This window comes from Balaenoptera ricei, chromosome 3 (assembly GCF_028023285.1).
Source record: "Balaenoptera ricei isolate mBalRic1 chromosome 3, mBalRic1.hap2, whole genome shotgun sequence".
In the NCBI taxonomy this organism is placed as follows: Eukaryota; Metazoa; Chordata; class Mammalia; order Artiodactyla; family Balaenopteridae; genus Balaenoptera; species Balaenoptera ricei.
Genome location: NC_082641.1, coordinates 147,446,488 through 147,467,531, shown reverse-complemented (window position 1 = coordinate 147,467,531; position 21,044 = coordinate 147,446,488). Strand labels below are relative to the sequence as shown.

At 50.6% G+C, this 21,044-nt stretch overlaps 1 protein-coding gene and 1 long non-coding RNA gene across 8 annotated transcripts in view; one reads left to right on the top strand and one right to left on the bottom strand.

Annotated features, from left to right (window-relative positions):
- Positions 1-1,758: 1,758 nt before the first annotated feature.
- Positions 1,759-21,044, top strand: part of LOC132362696 (uncharacterized) — an 89,677-nt gene continuing 70,391 nt past the window's right edge. For 3 of the 4 annotated variants that reach the window (XR_009502441.1, XR_009502443.1, XR_009502440.1), the window contains exons 1-3: positions 1,759-2,113; positions 11,133-11,290; positions 11,788-11,915. This is a non-coding gene — a long non-coding RNA (uncharacterized LOC132362696). The remainder of the gene's footprint in view (positions 2,114-11,132; positions 11,291-11,787; positions 11,916-21,044) is intronic. The other variant, XR_009502442.1, reaches the window with a different exon arrangement.
- The window catches only part of TENM2 (teneurin transmembrane protein 2), a 998,550-nt gene continuing 993,390 nt past the window's right edge, over positions 15,885-21,044 (bottom strand). For all 4 annotated transcript variants that reach the window (XM_059917647.1, XM_059917648.1, XM_059917649.1 and 1 more), the window contains 2 exons: positions 18,881-19,011; positions 15,885-17,243 (listed from right to left, as the gene is read on the bottom strand). In XM_059917647.1, coding sequence (XP_059773630.1) covers positions 16,482-17,243; positions 18,881-19,011 — 893 coding nt within the window. In that variant the 3' untranslated portion in view covers positions 15,885-16,481. The remainder of the gene's footprint in view (positions 17,244-18,880; positions 19,012-21,044) is intronic.

Genomic DNA, 21,044 nt, shown 5'->3' with positions numbered 1-21,044 from the left:
TTTCCTGCTCGTAGGGACCAGATGGCATTAAACTGTTGGAATAATTAGGAGTCCATATGCCCCTCTAAGAAATAATTTGCCCATCTGTGGTGAGGAATGAGAATTATGCAGCATCCAAGTGTCCTTATGGAAGGATTTGTCTTTTTATTTTGAATCTGAAGTTTCTTTCTCAAAAGTCTTTGAGAGCTCTGTCTCTTTCTTTACATCTATCAAAACATTAGGAAGAAGCCAAATGCAGTGCATGATCCATGAGTATATCCTAGATTGCTTTAAAAAAAGCAAGCCACAAAGAACATTCCTGGGACACTCGGGTAAAAGGGAATATGGAATGCATTTTAGACAATATTATCATGTTGGTGTTAACTACCTCAGGAGTGACGGTGGTATTGTAGTTATTGCAGGAGAATAATCCTTGTTCTCAGGAGATAGCAGCTGAAACATTTAGGGGTGAAGTGTCACGATGTCTACAACTTACTTCACATGGTTCAGGAACCATTTGAGCATTTCGGAGGGAGGGAGGGAGGGACGAAGAGAACGCAAATGTGGCAATATTGTTGAAAATCAGTAAATAATTTTTTAAAAAAGGAACTGTATTTTATGTTTTATTCAACTCTCACCTCTGAGATGAGATGGCGTGGAATACACCTCGATAAATGTTGGCTAAACTGCAGCAGCAGCAACTAGTTCACTGTCTAACAATGTGCACTGAATTGCTTTAGATGATCTGTTAAATTCCTCTCTATGAACTTCTGATATTAGGATTTGAGCGGCTTTACAACTAAAAAGCCCAGCAAACATCCATCTCTCCCCTAGTGAGCTGAATGGCCTGGGCTCTAGATAGATCTCACATAGCTTAACATTTTTATTGTAAAAGTCTTTATAAAGGAAAACAAGCTAAGGTAGGGGAGAAACTTGCCCACCATATTCCAAATAAGGGAAAAGAAATCTGGGTTTGGGTGTGACCATGGGTCGCCATGTCTGAGCTGATCCAGATTAAGAAGGATGGAGACACTCTTTGGCTCATCTTCCGGGACAGCTCCCTGGATATCCCTTTAAGAGCTCGGCTGCCAGTGGGCTGCAGCCCCTCTGATGTCCACCCCCGACCCAACTCAATAACTGAAGTTGCCTGGGAGGCTGAAAACTTGCACCTGCGTGAAATTAACAGGGATTCGCAGGCATTTCCTGGCCTCAGTCTCCTGGTATCGTTATGTTTTCATTTCCTGGTGATCAAATGTAAGGTCCAGCCCGGGAAGCCCTCACATTTGGCAGCTCTTAAGGCAGTGGGATGGGCCTTCAGAGGTTGGCCAGCCCTCTGACATGGGCCAGGGACCAGAGAATGGCATGAGAACAGACACAGGATGGGTTTGCCCTACACACAGCCTCCAAGGGGGCTCACCTCGTAAACAGGGGCTTCTCTGGGGGACAGCAGTGATAATAGCATCGATAGTGGCCGTGGATTGAGTACGTACCCTGTACCAGGCATCGAGCTGGCACGTCCCACCTCCAGCCTCAAAATGTAAGTAACTCTGGGAATTCACACCCAGGCCTGCCTGACATTAAATTCCAGGCTGCAGAGTAGCTGGTGTAGCATAACCACCCCTCACCCCTGGGAATACAGAAGATTCTACCAGCACCTGAGATCTCGCTTCTGAGTGCTTGGTAAAGTTCTAGATTAATCTAAACAGTGAATGGTATGACTGTTACTGTAAGGGCACAAGGACTCAGAAGCCCTCCCTTCCACAGGTGTTCATTCTTAGCTCAGCTCCAGCACCGCTGAAGAGGAACTCATTTCCAATCAGCAAGTTAACAAGTAACGTGGTTGCCCCTCAATAGGGGCAAGGTTCACCCATGGGCTACCAGTGAGTGCCTGGATTGGGCAGGAGAATTATGGGGGAAGGCGGGGGGCAAGTTCTGCCTCTGCTTGGAACCATCAGCATGGACGGGGTCCACTGCCTGCAGTTTGTCCAACAGAGCCCTCTCATCGGCCGGGAGGCCAGGAACCCCCTTCGTCCAGGTGCTGGAGAAGCTCTCCATCTATGCAGCATTCTCTTGAGAAGAGTCAGCTGGGGCTCCCATCATGAAGGGAGCTTCTGAGCCAGCAAGACGGCAAACAGTAAGTGCAGCGAGTCTTTGGGGGAATGAATGAATGGGCTTATGCAGAAGCGAGTGACATGTGCCAGAAGCTAGGATTTACCTGTGACCAGGAGCTGATCCCAGAGCCTGATTCTTCAGCTTCACCTCTTGCACTAAAGGTGAGCTGGGCTGAGTTCTTCCCATCTCCACCCAAGAACCAGGACCTGGAATGTGGGCTGTGTGTTTGGGGCAGTGTGCGTTTTGTGCCTGGATGTAGAGAGGGCACGTGTTCCTGCACGCTCTGGTCCCTGTGTAGTCAACAGGGCAGGTGGCTATTGCCGCAGAGCTCCTGGGTGCTGCTAAACTCAACAAGCAGGTGGCTTTCTTTTGTCTCCCCTCCCCTTGCTGTGCCCTTCAACAGGGGTGCTGGCCTGGAAAACGAAGAGCAGCTCACACATGTATACACACACACACACACACACACACACACACAAACATACACATGCACGCTCCATCATGCTTCTCCCCCTACTTCCCCCATCCCCCAGCAAAACACACGGTGAGGCACCTCTTCCGAGGAATCACCTGCGTTGGCTCTGCAGGTCCCAGGCATTTCCACAGCCACACACACGCCCCCACTGCAGAGAACCACGTGGGACTGGACATTAGTTCTCCTGGGCAGTGGTCTATTTACAGGGAGATGGGTAGGGGGTGTCTTAGGTTGAGTTCCCTGGGGAAAAGATTCTGGGCTGGAGATTTGAGTGCAGGATGTTTCTTAGTGTGTCAGGAACAGCACCCAGGAGGGAGTGAGGGATGCAGGATTGGGCAGAGGGGGAGCTTGGGCTGCAATGCTGTAGCAGCAATGGCCTCAGCCAATCCCACTGGGACCTCTGGAGCTGGGACAACTCTTCAGAGATGTCACTTACCCAGGTGAGCAGCCAGACCTTTGTAGCCCTCTATGGACCTGTCCCTGGATGTGGGCTTCCCACCCCACCACCCCCTCCCGGAGGGTAGGCGGTGTGACCTTGCCCTGGGCAGCTCCGTTCAGAGGGGGGCTTTATGAAGCGTCCACAGGCAGCAGTCCCAGCCACAGGGAGAACCAATGCCTGGGAGCTAAAGGCAGGGATCTGCACTAGCTACAGGGGGTGGTCCATATCATGGCCCAAACTGTGATACTGTGAACTGGTTAAACACACCCTGAAAATTTGGAAGAACACAGAAAATGTTCTCTTGCTGCTGCTACCACAGTTATTATTATCAGTGAATTGTTTATTTATTTTAGAATGGTGCCAGGCCTGAGTTCTTGACCTTGGGTGTCCAAGTGCCCGCATCTTTGAAGTCAACAGAGAAAGCTTTTCTCCCTTGGGTTTCTCCTCTCTCTCCTCCTCTTAATGGCTCTTTGACATCTTTATTCTTTTTTGTATCCCACCACCAACCCCACCCCAGCCTCATGGAAATTTGTCAATGTCCATGGTGTAGACATCCCCTCTATGGCTCATGTCAAACTACCAGCGTGATGTCACTGAAAACGGGGCTGGGAAGGACATGTATCCGTCTTGGGAGCGGGTTCTAGTACATCCCTGAGTGCAGGAGCAGCAGGGAGGGGCCAGGGGCTGAGGCCCTGAGGCCTGCTGTTGGTAGGGAAGGGCTATCCTGCTTCCCTCTGTTCTGAGGGCCTGAGCCGGCTTGGAGTGTCCGATGGCTTCGACTTGGTCTCCATCCTGTTTCCCCCATGCTTTCCCATCCACAGATGTGCCTCGGAAGAGGAATCTCATTTCTTTATGTGCTGGTCGTCAGTTCTTCCCCTCTGCCAGGTCTCCTGCAGGATAACGCAGGGGCTTCCAGCAGGGGTGGGGTTGCCATGAGGGGGAAAGGGGCCTCCACGGCAATGCTTCTGCCCTCGGTACGATAGCAGAGCCTTTGGCAGGGCCCAGGTTCTCTGTCCCTTGGGCATTTTTGTGATGGTGCTAAGTGCTGTCTTCCGTATCCTGTAGTTAACAAGAGCCAGCATGTAGGACTGTTCCGTCTCTGTGTAAGTGCTTTACCCCTGGACCTCAGTGAAGTCTCATGACCTCCACAGGAGGCATGGAGCACTATTTTCCCCCATTTCACGTATGAGGAAGCTGGGTCTTAGGGAGGTTTAAGATGTGTCGAAGGCTTGTAGCAAGTACGTGGTAGAGCAGGGTTCCAACTCAAATCACTGATTCCAAAGTTTGTGCTAAAAACCATTTCACTGTACAGCCTCTCGGGCATAGAGACTGTCAATTGTCCCATCCTACAAGGTCAAAGGAGGAAGGATAAAGTGACCTTTCTACTGTACTTTTTTTTTTTTTTTTAAACCCTGCATTTATTTATTTATTTTTGGCTGTGTTGGGTCTTCATTTCTGTGCGAGGGCTTTCTCCAGTTGTGGCAAGTGGGGGCCACTCTTCATCGCGGTGCGCGGGCCTCTCACTATCGCGGCCTCTCTCGTTGCGGAGCACAGGCTCCAGACACGCAGGCTCAGCAATTGTGGCTCACGGGCCCAGTTGCTCCGCGGCATGTGGGATCTTCCCAGACCAGGGCTCGAACCCGTGTCCCCTGCATTGGCAGGCAGATTCTCAACCACTGTGCCACCAGGGAAGCCCTCTACTGTGCTTTTATATACATAGTATATAGCCCGCGCTGCGTGTGACTCTGTGGGAACTTCCCGCCTCCCCTTGGCACAGGGAGAAGCGTGAGTGTGTAGTGAGGATGGATACGAGCACCTCACCTCAGCGCTTGCTGCAGTATCAGTACTGCCGCTCCTGAACACACAGCCTTGCTCGGCATGTTCCATTGTCCTCACATTTCCACAAGTCATACCCCGTGCATTCCCCGCCCAGTGCAGGTCACCCCTCCACACGCCCTCTGTGATATCTTCGTTCACGCCCAGCATCTCTGCACCTGCGCAGTCCTTCCCATGCCCTTGCAGTGTGTCTTGCACACACCCAACACCGCCATACTTGTTCTTCTTCCACGTAGCTTGCACTGGGAATCGTGCTTGAGTGTACAAACCAGTACTCACCTGGGCATACACCGTATGCTCCCCTGCACACGGACAAACACACAATGTGCGTTGCAATTCGACATACACACACATGCAGGACATAGCACCTGGGGCAGAGCCTGTGTTTTACACCCCATCCTTCAAAAACACAGTCTGTGGTACACGCCCGGGTGGACTAAGTAAGATACGCCTTGCCCTGGCCCATCCTCTCTTTCCTCGCCCCACTGTCACTGACATCAGGACGCCCGGCACACCCCCAGAGCTGCAAGAGTCAAGACATGTCCAATCAGTGGAGGTTCCCACGATAATAAAAAGGAAGGAAAACAGCCTGACAGACTTGCGCTCCTGAGAAGAACTCCCCTCCTCCAAGCTGCCCTTGAAGCCTTACAGGTTGGGCGCAGGTGGACATCAACTCGCGTTCTCTCTAGAAATGCTATGGACGCCATGGCTGTGTGCCCAGCCCTGCCCACAGAACACTGGGCATCATCAGCCACTATCAAGATGTTCCTTTTCTGGGCCTCCCTGGTGGCGCAGTGGTTAAGAATCCGCCTGCCAATGCAGGGGACACGGGTTCGAGCCCTGGTCTGGGAAGATCCCACATGCCGTGGAGCAACTAAGTCCGTGTGCCACAACTACTGAGCCTGTGCTTTACAGCCCGCGAGCCACAACTACTGAGCCCACGTGCCACAGCTACTGAAGCCCGTGCGCCTAGAGGCCGTGCTCTGCAACAAGAGAAGCCACCGCAGTGAGAGTAGCCCCCGCAAAGTAGAGTAGCCCCCGCTCGCCGCAACTAGAGGAAGCCCGCGCACAGCAAGGAAGACCCAACACAGCCATAAATACATAAATAAATAAATAAATAAAATCTATTAAAAAAAAGAAGTTCCTTTTCAAGGGGCTGCATGACCTCCAGCACCGGGACAGTGTAGGAAGGAGGAAATCAAACATTACCCTGTGATCTCGGGCCCTAGCCTCCTGCCCAGGTCCCGAAGGAAGGCCCTTGAGAGGTCCCGGGCTCCTCTCCACTTGTCACTTTCTCTTTTGGATCACCTCGCTCAGACAGACCTGCAGCCGTTCTGCCTGCAGTGCGCAGTGCCGCTGCCTCTCCCCCTCGCCCCTCCCCCCAGCAGGGGCAGCTCCTCAGGGGGGTCTGGGGGAGCAGAGGGAGGACCTGGGAGAGCAATCAGTTCTCTCCTCCACACCTGGCACATGAACTCGGCTACTGAGTAGTATCTCCTGGGTGGTGGAGCCCGGAAGGAGACTCAGGGTGGAGACCCAGTCTTTAGTTCTGGAACCTCTGGCCTGGAGACGGGGGTTCATCCCTTGGATGAACATGGGTGATTACTGATAAATGTCTCCTTAGGGGGAACTAGCCTGCCTGACCAGGGGACGGAGGTTTCCCCCTTCCAAAGACTGGAGTCTGGGGTGGAGGAGAGATGGGGGAGGAGGGGATGGGGGAGAAGGCACTAGAGCAACTGTTCTCAACTGAGGGCAGCTTTTCCCCCCAGAGGACAGTTGGCCATGTCTGGAGACATTTTGGGTTGTCATATGCAGGCAGGGGGCGCTGGTGCACAGAGGTCAGGGGTGCTGCTAAACATCCTACCACGCACAGGACAGCCCACGACAGAGGCACCTGACCCCAAATGTTCATGGTGCCCAGAAGGACAACCCTGCAGTGGAGCAGAGGCTGGTCCCATGGGCAGAATGACCTCTGCCGACAGAACGTGGTTGACACTGAGGGGCGGTCCTGCTCCCCATGTGTGGAGGGAGGGAGTGAGGATCCAGAGTGAAGGAGCAGGGGACGTCCAGCCACCCCCTCCCCCCAGTTCTGCCCAGGGACAAGTTCTCCAGGCAGGTGTTGGGAAGAGGCTTCCTGCCTTCCCGGAGGAAGGGAAAGACCCATGCTGGGGGGTGGGGCAGGGGAAGAACCTTGGTGGGAAGACTTGATGGGCTGGATGCCTTTTTGGCTATCAAGGTTCAATCTAGATCTTCCCAGGGCACTATTTGTGCACGTGTCTGTGTCCTTTCTTCCAAATCCCCATCAAAGCTGAATTAACTGCTCCTCCCACTGTGTTCCCGTCATGCCTTGCACGGTTCTCTCCCCAGCACTTCCGTGTTGCATTGCTACTGTTGATTTGCTGGTTGGTATTCCCCACCAGACTGCTCCTGGATGGCCGCGTTTATTCATCCTTGTATCCCCAGCACTTGGCTTAGTCAACCGAGCACCTAAGATGTGTAGGCACTCTTTGTTGACAGAATGGACAGATTCATGATTTCAGTGGATATATATCAGTAGCTAACATGTTTTTGTCTAGGCAGTTATCTTTCCTGAGGGAACCACTGTTTCCCTCTCTTTATGGCCCCCAAGTTCTTTTTTTTGTTTTTTATTGAAGTATAGTTGATTTACAATGTTGTGTTAATTTCTGCTATACAGCAAAGTGAGTTAGTTATACACATGCATATTCTTTTTCATATTCTTTTCATTATGGTTTATCACAGGATATTGAATATAGCTCCCTATGCTATACAGTAGGACCTTGTTGTTTATCCATCCTATATATAATAGTTTGCATCTGCTAATCCCAAACTCCCAATCTATCCCTCTCCCACCCACCTTCTCCTTGGCAACCACCAGTCTATTCTCTATGTCTGTAATTCTGTTTCTATTTCATAGATAGGTTCATTTGTGTTGCATTTTAGATTCCACATATAAGTGATATCATATGGTATTTGTCTCTTTCTGACTCACTTCACTTAGTATAATAATCTCTAGCTGCATCCATGTTGCTGAAAAGGTATGGCCCCCAAGTTCTGATGGGATTTGGGCCAATTCAAGGTCTTCTGTGAGTTAGAGGGAGGATCTCTCTGCTGCTTCCATGGGTGCTGCAAGGATGTAGGTTTAGGGCTGCTAGCAGTCATCATTCCCACACGTAGAGAAAACCTATCTGGGAATAAAGCCACTTCCCAAGGGAAGCGGAGCTGGAGGTGGAGCAAAGACATCCTTTGAGCCCCTGGATCCAACCATGTCTGAAGTCAGTCATGCCGTTGGACTTCCCAGTGTTTGCTTTGTGTCCGGATTCTGTCACTTACCATCCTGATTAATACAGAGATGCTGCCTGGGGACAGAGCTAGTCTGCGTTCCTCTTCTCATCTCCTCTCCACTCTAGTCACCTACATGATAGATGTGCGTCTGGTTGACTTACAGCCTGTGGGTCAGGATCCTTCTGGCCAGTGGCTCCTGCCTTAGAATAAAATCCACATGTGTCCGGCTGAGATAACACTAAGATAAGGGGTTGTCGAGGGAGGGGCCTGGCGATGGAAATAACGAGGTAGGAGACGGAGAAGAGGAGGGGAATTTCCAGCCACTAGGAAGGGTCTGTTGTGTTGTGTGACTTCCTCTGGTCACTGCCTCTCTCTAAGCCTCAGTTTCTCATCTGCTCCTGACCGTCTCACTGATTGGGTGTAAAATTCAAAGGAAATCAATTAATTTGGGTGAAAGGGTTTGATATCTTTCACGGCTGCTGCCGTTGGGTTTAGAGGGGGAAGGGGACAAGGGTGGAGAGCCACTGGAAAGGACAGAGGAGCAATCGGGAAGGGGAAAGGATGGAGGGGAATGCTTCGTGAAAGTGGCCGCCCCCATGGAGGACTAAAGGTGGGTGGGGTGAGGTAAGGAGAGGTGTGGTCTGTCCTGCTCAGGCTGGGGGGCCCCTGGAGCCCTGGGGAGGGCTCTGCAGCTGGCCAGGTGCCAGGTGGTCACGTCCTACCTCCATTACCCTCATAGCTGAGAACCCAGGTGAGGGACCCCAGCAGGAGCCTCCTATTTCATTCTCTGGCAGGATGGCCACTGGGGTACAGGCGTTGCTTCTTCTCTCCTCCTGCCCCAGGGTCTGCTAGCCGAGCAAACGCCTATCGCTTTACATAGTTTACGTGGGGGACGGATGGAGTGGGTGCTGGAGACCTCTGCTATCTGACAGGTCAAGCTCCAGGACTGGGGCTGTGTCCAGCCAATCTCGGGAGAGGGGCCTCACCTTCCATCCTCACAGGCAGAGAATAATAATAGTGGTGGATTAATAGCCATTAATAGTGGTGGATTAATAGTTAGTGGTGGATTAATAGCCATTAATAGTGGTGGATTAATAGCCAGCCATTAATAGAGAGGCCTCACCTTTCCATCCTCACAGGCGGAGAATAATAATAGTTAGTGGTGGATTAATAGCCATAGTTTGCCAGGCACTAGACTGGGTGTTTGTTACAGCAACCCTGTGAGATGGGATCATCGTATGCATTTCACAGGGGAGGAAGCTGAGGCTTCAGAGGTTAGGTAAAGAACTCAGGCTTAGCTAGAAAGGGGAGAAGTTGGAATTTAAACGGTAAACTGCTGTTAGAGGAAAATAGTGGATCATTTTTGGGTTATAGTCTTCGGAGTAAAAAAATAAAACTTTAAATCCCAATTTTGCACTTGCCAAGCACTCTGCATTGGTTATTTTTGTTAGTCTTTTCCAACAACCCTATAAAGCAAATTTTTTTTTCTTCTATTTTACACATGAGAAAAGGGGGGCTCAGGAAGGGGAAGGTTTGTATGGACATCTACCCAGGGAGTGCATGATGGAGCTGGGCTCAGAATCCAGTCTGGCTGTTATTCCAGTCAGGGCGAATATTCTTTGCAATCTTGCTTCCAGGAACCAATTCCAGGGGCCTCTTTTCAGGGCCCAGGGCTCTCTTGGCGCTCTCTTGCTTCTCAGGCTCTCAGAGCTGCCCAACATTTTCACTAAACCAGCCTGGGGCGCCCAGGCCCAGCTCCAGGAAGATTTCATGGGAAGGGCCGCCACCTTGTGGCCAAACAGCAAGCCCACCACGGAGCAGGAGGAAGCCATGGCTTAGGAAGGTGGGGCTTGGGCAACAGGTGAAGTCAGTCTCTGGCAGGACTCCAGCTGGGGGCAGACTTGCTTTTCGAGGGCTGCCCCCACAGCCAGAGCGCTAGCTTGGGCGTCGGAGGGAGGGCTCAGGATGGACGGTGGGGCTTGGCGGTGAGCAAAGTGGACGAGCACTTTTCCGCAAAGTCCCGACTTGGGCCCACCAGAGGATTCCTGAAGGTAAGCCTAGGTTAGACTTCTCCTTAAGCCCTCTTCAGAGGCGTTGCTCCTTTTACCTGTGTCGGGGTGGGGAGAGGCAATGCCGGCGTATATGGCACTTCCGCTGCTGAGACGCCCCCAGAGCTTCTGGGGCTGGACCCTCCCTCGGTGCACTACCCTGTGTAGACACTGTCCCCAACTCTGAGGGAGTTACAGAACCTCGTACTCACTCCTAAACCTAATCCTGCGCCTCCATCCTCATCTGGGCTGTTACATGCGGGCTATCGCGTCTCCCAGGCTCTGTTCTCTCTGCTCCTTTCCTCTCTCCACTTTGCTAATCGAAGGACTTCTTAGTCACATTTCTCCCCAGGTACAAGAGCCCCATGCTGGTTCCTCGTGGCCTGCAAGAGGTTGTCCAGCTTCTTAGCCTGGTTTTCGTTCCTGCCTCACTCCGACATCCGCATCTCAGGCCACGTACCTCCTGTTAAGCTCCAATCAGTGCTTCTCAGCCCAGGCTGTACATTCACATCACCTGGGGAGTTTCCAAACCTACCCATACGGGTCCATTCCCCCTCGAGATCCTGATTTAATTGTCCCGGGCCCCGGAGGTTATGGGCATGCTCAGTAAAGCTCCCCAGGGGATCCTAGTACGTAGCCGTTGCTCCGGGCTTTCTGAACTTCTCCCCCATTGGCTTGTGTATTTCATCTCACGCCTGCAGCGGGTGCCCAGCTCCCAGTCCTGGCAGCCCTCTCACCTTCTCTCCCTGCATCCTCTTCCCTGTGAGTACCCAGCTCCAAGGCTCGTGGACAGAACTTGTGGTCCTCTCCCCTGGCTTCACATGTTTGTGCATCATTCCTGTGCCAGCATTGAACTCGCTGTGTCCGCGGATTGGCTTGTGAGTTGGTCCTCACACCTTAGACGCTGAGATGTTGGACCAGGTTTTATTTCTCTTTGTATTCCCAGCCTCTGATGGTGCCCGGGACAACAGTGTGTTCGGTGACTGGGAATGCCGACGAATGACTGAATGGATGGCCTTCTTAGACAGCCAGACTTCCCGTTGCTGAGATCTCCGACACTTTCTGAAAAGCCCTCGAGGCTGTGAGCAGCCCTCTCACACCGAGGTACCAGTTCCTGTGCCCTGGGCCTGGGAGGGGGAGGGGGCAGGGTGGAGCGGGATTTGAGGGAAAGTTTTCTCCATCCTCCCCCACGATGAACGGGTCATGCCTCAAGTTCCGCTTTTAGAAAATCCGTGCTTGGAGCAAAGATTTAAAAATAATAAACGCTAACATTTACTGGGGACTCACCAGGTGTCGGTGAAATATGCAACCTCATTTAATCATTAAAGCAGCCCCATTCTTATCAGCCTTCATTTACGGGTGAGGAAAGGGAGGCTCATAGATGCTGAGTTATGTGGCAGAGACTGCTGGGACTCACCAACACCTAGTCCCCTCCTCTTCCTGGATTCATAGATGACATTTTCTAGTCTCTTTTGCAGTAGGTGGGTCCATGGAACTCCCCATGGAATGTGAGTGGAGGTGATGAGTATATTTCCAGGTGCGGCTCATTAAAAATAAAATAGTTACACATGTGCTCTTGCTGCTCCTTCTCCATCAACCAGTTGAACGCAGAGGACTTCAAAGATCCTGAGGACCTAGAAGAAGGCAGAGCCACAAGATGCAAGGAGCCTGGGGCCCCCAGCTGGAGCAGAGCCATTCCCATCACTGACCACGATGAACTACCACATGAGTAAGGACTCAGCTTTTTCTGTGTTCATTTATGTTGGGCTTATTTCTTAAAGCAGCTAGTGCTATTTACCCTAATTAATACACGTAACCTTCCCAAGCCCTGTGTTTCGTGAGTGGTCAAGTTAGGATTTGTTCCCATCAGGCTGTCTTCAGAGCACGTAATCTTATTCCCTGAAAGGCCTTTCCAGAATTGTCTATCATTGTGCAAATACTTCAGGAAGAGGCCAAACATTTCATCCTGGTCATTTTAGGGCTGGCCTGAGGAAAGGCAGGAGAGGATATTTTTTTTTTACCCAAGACCGTTTCCTTCTCCCATATTATGAGTTTGTGTGTGTGTGTGTTGTGAGGGGCTGCGCTGGCCTGGGTGTAACAGAACACTCATGGATAATTCAACGACGGTTGGCATAAAAGAGGAGAGTTTCACGTTCAAGGGAAACTCTGGTGACATGTGATTGCCTGTATGCCACATGATGTGCCCACACCTTTGGGTCTACCTGGCAGCCGAGAGGCTCGCGGAGGCAGAAAAGCTCTGGGCTGAGCGAGCTCCCCACTGCCTTCTTTTTTTTTTCCTCCCATTACATGGGTTGTCTTTTCACTTTCTTGCCATCCCTTGAAGCACAAGGCTTTAAATTTTTATTTATTTATTTATTTTTGGCTGCGTTGGGTCTTCGTTGCCGCACGCGGGCTTTCTCTAGTCGCGGTGCGTGGGCTCTAGGTGGGCGCGGTGCGATGAGAACATCGCCGTGGCTTGTCTTTGTTGCGGAGCACGGGCTCTAGGTGCGCGGGCTTCAGTACTTGTGGCTCGTGGGCTCTAGAGCGCAGGCTCAGTAGTTGTGGCACATGGGCTTAGTTGCTCCGTGGCATGTGGGATCTTCCCGGACCAGCGCTCGAACCCGTGTCCCCTGCATTGGCAGGTGGATTCTTAACCACTGAGCCACCAGGGAAGTCCCGCCCCACCACTGCCTCCTTGCCTGAGATCCCCTCCCTGTCTTGGTAGCCCCCCGGGCTGCATCTATCCTGGGAGACAACACTGTGGTTAGTCCCCGTGTGGCTCCCACCAAACCAGGATTCACATAGGCCTCATGACCAGCTAGAGGCTGTTCTGTGGGCGCATATCCAGGGGCTCCTGACGCCAGTTGAATTAAACAAGGCAGCTGGGCTAAAGCACACAGGAGGACCTGTGTCCTGCTTCCTGTCCTCCCGAAGGGAAACAGGGAAACAAGGGTGTTCACACGTGCTTCTGAGAAGGAAGTTCTCTGGAGTATTTTTGTTCTCCTGTTTGCTTAACTAACTCACAGCTTGCTCTGCTGACAACAGGGCCCATGGGGTCTGATACTGAGTGTAAAGCAGGCTAGCCTGGTCTCTCTCCCCCTCTCCTTCCACCTGGGGAAGCCGCCCCTGGCCGGGTTAGGGGATGGGAAGGCAGTGGCGATTCAGAGCCCTTGAAGGGTTCAGGGTAACATGCCACCCAGACTTGCTGGAGAGGCTTGGAAATCAGCCGCAGCTGGGCTTGAATCATTCTACCACCTCCCAGCTCGGTGATAAGTGGCCTCAGTTTCTCCACTTGCAAAGTGAATGATACTAGGAGCTTGTCTTTGCAATCTATCCACTCAATTTACTTCTATTTCCTCCTCGATGGCCACCAGCCTTGTCACCTCACACAGATGATCACATCAGCTCCCCCGCCTGTTCACGCTGCATCAGGAGCACTTGTTGATGAAATTAAAACAGAATCCCTCTTTCTTTTCTTTTTTAAATTAATTAATTTATTTTTTGGCTGTGTTGGCTCTTTGTTGCTGTGCGCGGGCTTTCTTGAGTTGCGGCAAGCGGGGGCTACTCCTCATTGCGGTGCGCAGGCTTCTCATTGCGGTGGCTTCTCTTGTTGCGGAGCACGGGCTCTAGGCGCTAGGGCTTCAGTAGTTGTGGCATGTGGGCTCGGTAGTTGTGGCTTGCGGGCTCTAGAGCGCAGGCTCAGTAGTTGTGGCGCACGGGCTTAGTTGCTCCGTGGCATATGGGATCTTCCCGGACCAGGGCTTGAACCCATGTCCCCTGCGTTGGCAGGCGGATTCTTAACCACTGCGCCACCAGGGAAGCCCTCCCTCTTGTTTTTAATGAAAAAAAAAATCAGTCTTTAATCGGTGGGTCTTTTGAACCTTGCCAACCTCTTCTGTTTTCTGGCCTTACTATGTGACCATAGTCCCTTTGATTATGCTACTCCCTGGGTCTGGGATGCATTTTCTTCTTTTCATCTGGTTAATTCCTCCTTAACTTTCAAACTTCTGTCACTTACTTTACATTCTCAGTCTAGGTCACCTCCCCAGTTATGTGCTTCCACAGCTTTGTAAATCTCTCCTGCTTGGCACTGAACACCCCTGTCATTTTCACTTCTTAGGGTAACTATTTGACTATTGTTTGTCTGTATCCCTGACTGTAAGTTTCATGAGGTGAGGGCCCCTATGTATGTCTACTGACATCTTTTATCCCCAGAACTTAGCACAGGACTTGGCACATGGCAAGCTCTCAAAATAATGTTGTTGAATGAATGAAAGATGAGGATTAAATGAAAATATTGTGTGTAGAGCACTTAGCACTGTTCTTGGCGTGCGGTACACATCAATAAATACGAGCTGTTAACGATAATATTGCTATTCTAACTGTAGGATTGGTGGGGGAAAATTCAGCCAAATCATAACTGCTCTTCCTTCTTTGGTTGCCCCAAGTGTGCAAGTTTTGGGGTAAAGTGATCCAGTCTGGAAGAAAGTACACACACACACATAGGAACGCACACATAGAGCCACACAAACTACAGGCACGTCCTCTAATGTGGGGAGAGTGTTTGCCTTCAGTTTCCTGGCAGCACCTTCTGGAACTAGAACGTGGCAGCAGGGAGAAGCCTGACTGTCCCGGGAATGCTGGAGGGACCCATCCGGGCACAGGTGGGCCTGAGGGTCCTCGCCACCCACCAGCCCCAGACCCACACTCTCCTTCCCATCTCTGCTCCATAAAGGGCGGGAGCTGCAGATGTAGGGAGAGGTCACTCTAGAATTTAGAGCAGCCTTGGGAGCAGGGGATGCCTCTAACAGAAGCTCCTCCAAAAGTTCACAATCCCGTCTCTGCCTGAGCATCTTGAGAAGCTCCCCTTTCCTCCAGAAACTTTGACCTGGCCCTCACCTCAAAGCATTTCCACAGAAGACCAGTGTCCACAGGAGTTTTAGAGACTTTATTTATGTATAAACAATTTAAACACTTTGCCATAAATTATCTTTGCCTGTCCCTAGTCTTTGCTTAGCAGCAAATTAAAATTAATATAAAAACTCGATGAACAAGTCATACATGTATATTACAAAAAAGTTCCTGTACCAAAGTTCTTATTAGACATTTTTTTTGTTTTTTTTTTTTTAAACTTTTTTTTCTTCTTTTTGTGGGTTTTTAAAATTTTTTATTTTCTCTCCTCGTGGTGACTGTCACGTGATTGTCTCAGTTTCTGGACCAAACAAACACACTAATAATTTTAAATCTCAAACAGTGATTGTGCCTTGAGGCTTAGGTATGTACAGGGTGATCTGAAGTGGTGCCCGTTAGCAAAAGAGTGTCACAATGCCCACACCTCTACTGCAACTGATACCCACGAACTACGGAATCTAAACAGACTACACCCTGTAACTGCGTATTACTGTCCACAATGGAATCTTCAAAGACAAAAGAATATGAAATTTATCTGTAGTGATTATAGCCACCCTTGGAATTAAATTTTACACTCTGCACTCAAATAAATTAGCTCAGGCCAGACTAAATCGGGACCTGAGAGTTAAGTGCTGAACGGTATTATTTCGCTTTGATATCAATTTCCTTTCTTTTCTTGTGTTTTTATATATATTTTTTCCTTTAAAAAGTATTTCCAGTGCTCACTCTTTCACTTTTATCCCCCCCCCCAGTCGCTACACACAAATCACCCCCAAAGTCGTGGTTTAAATGCACCTGTATTTGTTAAAAGGAAAACGTCTGTAGTATCTGTCCAACCAGCAGTCTGAATCGTTGACCTCAACTGGTCCTGGAATGCTGGCCCTCACGGACGTCTGTGTGTCGCTCACGTGTGAATGAGTGAGGTATTAGAAGATGAGGCCTTCTCGTCTTCACGTCTCTGTTTTTCGGTCGGTGTGTTTGTTTGTGTGTATGTGTGTGGGTGTTTTTTTTTTTTTTTTTCATGTTGTGCGTGTGTCTGTTCTTCCTTTTGGACATTTTGCGTCTCTTTCCATCTCTTTGCTGTGTAGACCCAGAACAAGTGGGTCATATTTTAGGGGAACTCGGAACATGGTTGTGTGATCGTTCATTCGTCTGTTTTGTTTTTCCTCAGGAATTTGCAGCCGGGCTTTAGTCTACTTCGGGAGGTGGGACTTCTCGCGTGGACAGTAGCATTTGAACTCAAAAAATGTGAGCTTTCTTGCCACTTGGTTTCCTAAAGCAGCCCGGCCTCAGTGCCCCTGTTAGGTCTTCATCTCCTTAGGAGAGGAGAGAACAGTGACTCCTGCTGAGCCATCCAGACGAGGAATGGCAGCACATGATTTTGTTACCTCTTTCCCATCTCATTCTGTCTTAAAAACTGGATGTTGCTGCTACTGTCTGCCAGCTCGGGGTATTGCTCGACGGGAAGCACGTAATAGCCCTCGTAACCCTGCACGCGCCCCGTGCTCAGGAGCTGCTGCTTCTCGCCCTCAGTCCACAGGCGGCTGCCCTCTCGGCCGTCCCTGGCTTTCTGCTGTTCCTTGGCCCAGGCGGTGCCCAGGGCCCTCTGCCTGGCCTGGTCCAGGATGCGGGCCTTCTCTTCGTCCAGGGTGTCGGGGGTGAGGCCATAGCGGATGCTGAGCAGCAGCGTGGAGTACTGGAACTCGATGTTGGTGAACCTTCGAGTCCGGCCGTTGACCAGCAGCGTGGGCTGCGACACGGTCACGTTCACCCCGCTCTCCAGCACCTTGCGGCCGATGGTGGTGCCCAGGGTGACCAGGTCTGCGTCGGCCGAGCCGATCTTCACAAAGTAGTGGGTGTCCTTGCCCTCGATGCTGTAGTGCATCTTGTCCAGGTAGTAGGCGTTGTTCAGCACGGATGCCACCTTGCGGCTGTCCTCGCTGGCGATGCTGGACGTGCCGGTGGTCACCCGCCCCTCTTTGATGGCGAACATGATGCCTTTGCCGATGATGGGCGTGGTGGTGGCGAACCAGTGGCCTGCTTTCTCTCGGATGCTGGCGTGGAGCTTCTTAGAGATGACCTGCCCTTCAAGGGCCATGAAGGCCTGGTTGTGCCTCTCGGTTGTCTGCTGGACACCTGTAATGAGCTGTGGGCATAAGAAAACACAGAAAGCTGAGAAGGTGGGCTGGGCCGCTGTGTGTACGGGCTGGGCGACTCAGCGACAGAGGGTCAGGAAGAGGAAGGCTGGGACTCTCCTGCAAGAATATGTCTTGCGTCTGTCACGATAGGAGCTAAGATAGTCCTACCTTTTGGAACTAGGACAGACTGGCAGGTTTCCAGTGCTCTGATGCCATGGCCTCTCCACCTTGTAACTGCGCCATTAACTAAAAAATGGGGGTGCGGAGGAGTACCGCATTGCTGGTATCTGCACCCAGGCCTACCCACTTACCATGGCTCTCCATCATTGCGGAAGAGAGAGTCACTCTGCCCGCTGATGATCTGGCAGCTGCCTTACACACTTCAGACCCAGGAATATCCTGACCTGAAGGGCAGGGTGTTTGTCTGAGCAGCTGTGAACCCCGCTGCTGTGACCTACCTCTCTTTGAGGCCAGTGCCCTGGTTATTCATTAACTTCCTTGGGTTAGCACCTGGCTACTCAAAGTATGGCTAGCAGCTGAGACATCTCCAGGACTCGCCCTGTTAGAAAAGCGGAATCTCAGGCCTCCCTCCTGACCCACCGAGTCAGAAGCTGCAGCTTAACAAGACACTGTAGCTGGTTTGTGTGCGTATTAATGTTTGAGAAGCACCGGAATAACAGATTCTGGCTTCGTGGGCCAGAGGGACCGTCCCTGGGCTTTTTGAGTCATTTGCTTTGGATCCTAGTCCTGCTTCTGCAGAGGGATGAAATCCCCATTATCTCCTTGGCCTTCAGTTCTCTACTCACAAATTACAGCTCACCTCAATTGGTGGTTGGGGGACAGGCTGGGATAATGGAAGAGGCTGTGCTTGGGAGGTAACGGCACTTAGATAAATGAGCAAAATGATGGCTATTCATCCGCTGAGTGGTCCCCACGGGGCAGAACTGTGAGAATGCTGTTCTCAATTACCCAGCAGCTCCTCCTGGTCTCTCTCTAGTGACACAGTCTGGACGATTATTCAGAGCAGGTGAGGAGACCTTTCAGACTTTTATTGTGCGGAGCACAGGTTCTGTAGCTGGGGATATCTGAACACAGATATCCCCTGTCCGGTTGTGGCCGAGGTCTCAGCGGCACCCAAACTGAAACTACCTCTCGGTCATCACCAAGAAACCCAAGCACAGATTATGTTCACAAAACTCAATCTGTATACATTTGGGCCATAAAACGCTGAGGTTTTATGTAAGGCATAAAAATGTTCTTTAATGGGACAGAAACGGCAAACCACCGTTTTATTACGTCCCATAAAAGCCAAAAGGGTTATGATCTGCCAGGCAGCGCAGATGGTAGGTTGCTGCTAGATTTCTCAGTGCTGTGGTTAATCAAGGAGTGACTCAAGGGTACACACGGAACAGATAATGATACCACAATTAAGGTAATAATTGAGGTTGGGAAGAAATACGTGCTGTGCCAGACAAGTAACAGTACTGACATTCGCTGTCCTGCGAAGTCACCACGTTTCACGCCCCTTTTATACCCAGCTCCGATGTTTTCCTCCGTTACTGACACGCCCTTGGCTCCAACATGGTTCTGTTTGCCAAAGGGAATGATGATGGTCATTGGATTCTTGGCAGGGACCTCCACTTACCTGTCCGTTCTCACTTGCTTGACTCTCTGACAACTCATAGGGTGGAGGCACGAAATACATTTTGGCTCTTGGGAAGCCGGGAATTATGTTGCTAAGCTGAAATCCAAACATCACCAGCCAGCTTTTCACATCTACGGTGGAAACGAAAATAAAGATTTCTGAAATCATGATGGATGGAAAGCCAGAGAGGATCTTGGAGAGAGAACAAAATAAAATGGGGGGTTGGGTATGGAGTCCAGCAGGAGAGGGAGGCAAGAGCCTGTGAAGGTCTCCTGGCCTGGACCCAGAGCTGCTTACCTGGGTTCTCGGAAGTAGATGCCCTTCCAAACTTGGTCAGTTGACCCCCGCTCACCCCTCCCCATGTGGTGATTTAGGACAGTGCTGGAGTAAGATAGATCTACTTTCGATGCCCTTGCTGTGTGACCTTGGGCAAGTTCCCGGCCCTCTCTCAGCTTCAGGTTCCTCAGATATGAATTGTGATAATAACTGTACTAATCTCATTGGGCTATCGTGAGGATTGACGGAAAAAATCCATGTCAAGGGCTTATCATAGTGCCTGGCACGTGGGTTGCTCAATAAATATGGACTCCTTCATTTGGCAAGTATTTAAGGGAGCATCTATTACGGGCCAGTCAATGTGCTTAGAGGCTAGAGACACAACGACTGGCTACATGCAGACGTGATGATTAACACTGTGCAGGACCTCTGGGGCGGGGCTGCTGCACTGAGGCTGGCTCATTATAGAAAGGGGATTCCCTGAGTGTATGGAACACAGAGAGTCGTCTGGCTCCTGAGACCCTTTCCTCAGGTGTCCACTCTTCAAAGAGAGGTCAAGAGAGAGCTCTGCGTGCTCAGAGTACGACTGCCCTTCCTTGAGAGGGCTCGAGATTGAGCCTGATCCACTGTCACTCTCTCCATCTCTGTTCCTGAGTTCCTTCTTAGTAATTTCATTAGACAAGCAGTCGATCCTTCCAACAGCCTGGCCTCTTATTTTTTTTGGTGATCCTCCCCCTACTAACTCTCTTGCTCATCCTCTGGACCTTGTTATCATCAATAATTCTGATCCCCCCATTATCTCAATTTCATGTACATCACCCTCTGATCGCCACCTGGACTCTCTCTAGTTTACTCCTTTTTGTAACCTGACACCCATACTCCCTGAGCCTCTCCTCTCCTTAGGACCTTCAACCTACCCTAAACTTCTTTCCCCTCCCTCAGCTTCTTGGTCTCTCTTCTCTTCTTACCTAGCACACATTCCATGGTCAATCATTAGAATCATTCCCTTGTGTATTATCTCAGATCCTTGCCCCTTTCTCACTTCATCACACCTGCTTGGTGAAATCACAATTTTGGTTAAATCATGGAAGGCTCTGCCTGTTCCATGTTTGTCCCTGTGCAGCTGAATGTGGCAGCAGAAATAAATGTAACCACACTGACCGGCGTGACTTTAAACTCCTGTCAGTGAACCCCAATTGTGCCTTCCTGCTCCCTGGCAGTCTGACTACATCCCCTTCCTCCATTTAGTCCTTCTCCCATTCTCCTGGATGATTCTACCTCTTCTCATCTCGCCTAAAACCTCCCACACCTGCTTTCCCTTCTGCGCTCTAGCAGATGACCTTAATTTCTAGTCTAAGAAAACTGATGAGGCCAGAGGGGGATGTCCCTAAACCCTCATCATATTTATCAGCCTACCAGCATCTGCACCCATATTCCTGCCTTCCTCCTGTTACTCTAGATGAGCTGTTGGAATTAACCCTCCACTTGTGCACCAGCTCACGTTCCTTTTTGCCCACTCAGGGACAGCACTCCAGCAACTTTCTCTCTCTCCATCAATTTACTCCCTCTTCCAATGGATCAACCCCATCAGCATACGAACATGCCACTAGAAATCCACCTTAAAAAAAAATCCCTCTCTTGTCCCTCCTTCTCCCTTTAGCCACCACCCGTGTCTCACCCCCTTTACAAGAACTTCTCAAATTCAAAATAACTTTCTAGACTCACTGACTCCCATTCATCTCCTCTGAATCAGGCTTTGCTCCCAAATACTCATTAAAACAACTCTTGTCAAGGTCACAAATGACCTCTGTGTTGCTAAGTCCAATGCTGATTGTGGGCCTCACCTTGTTTGACCTATCTGAAGTATCTGACAAGTTGAACACTCCTG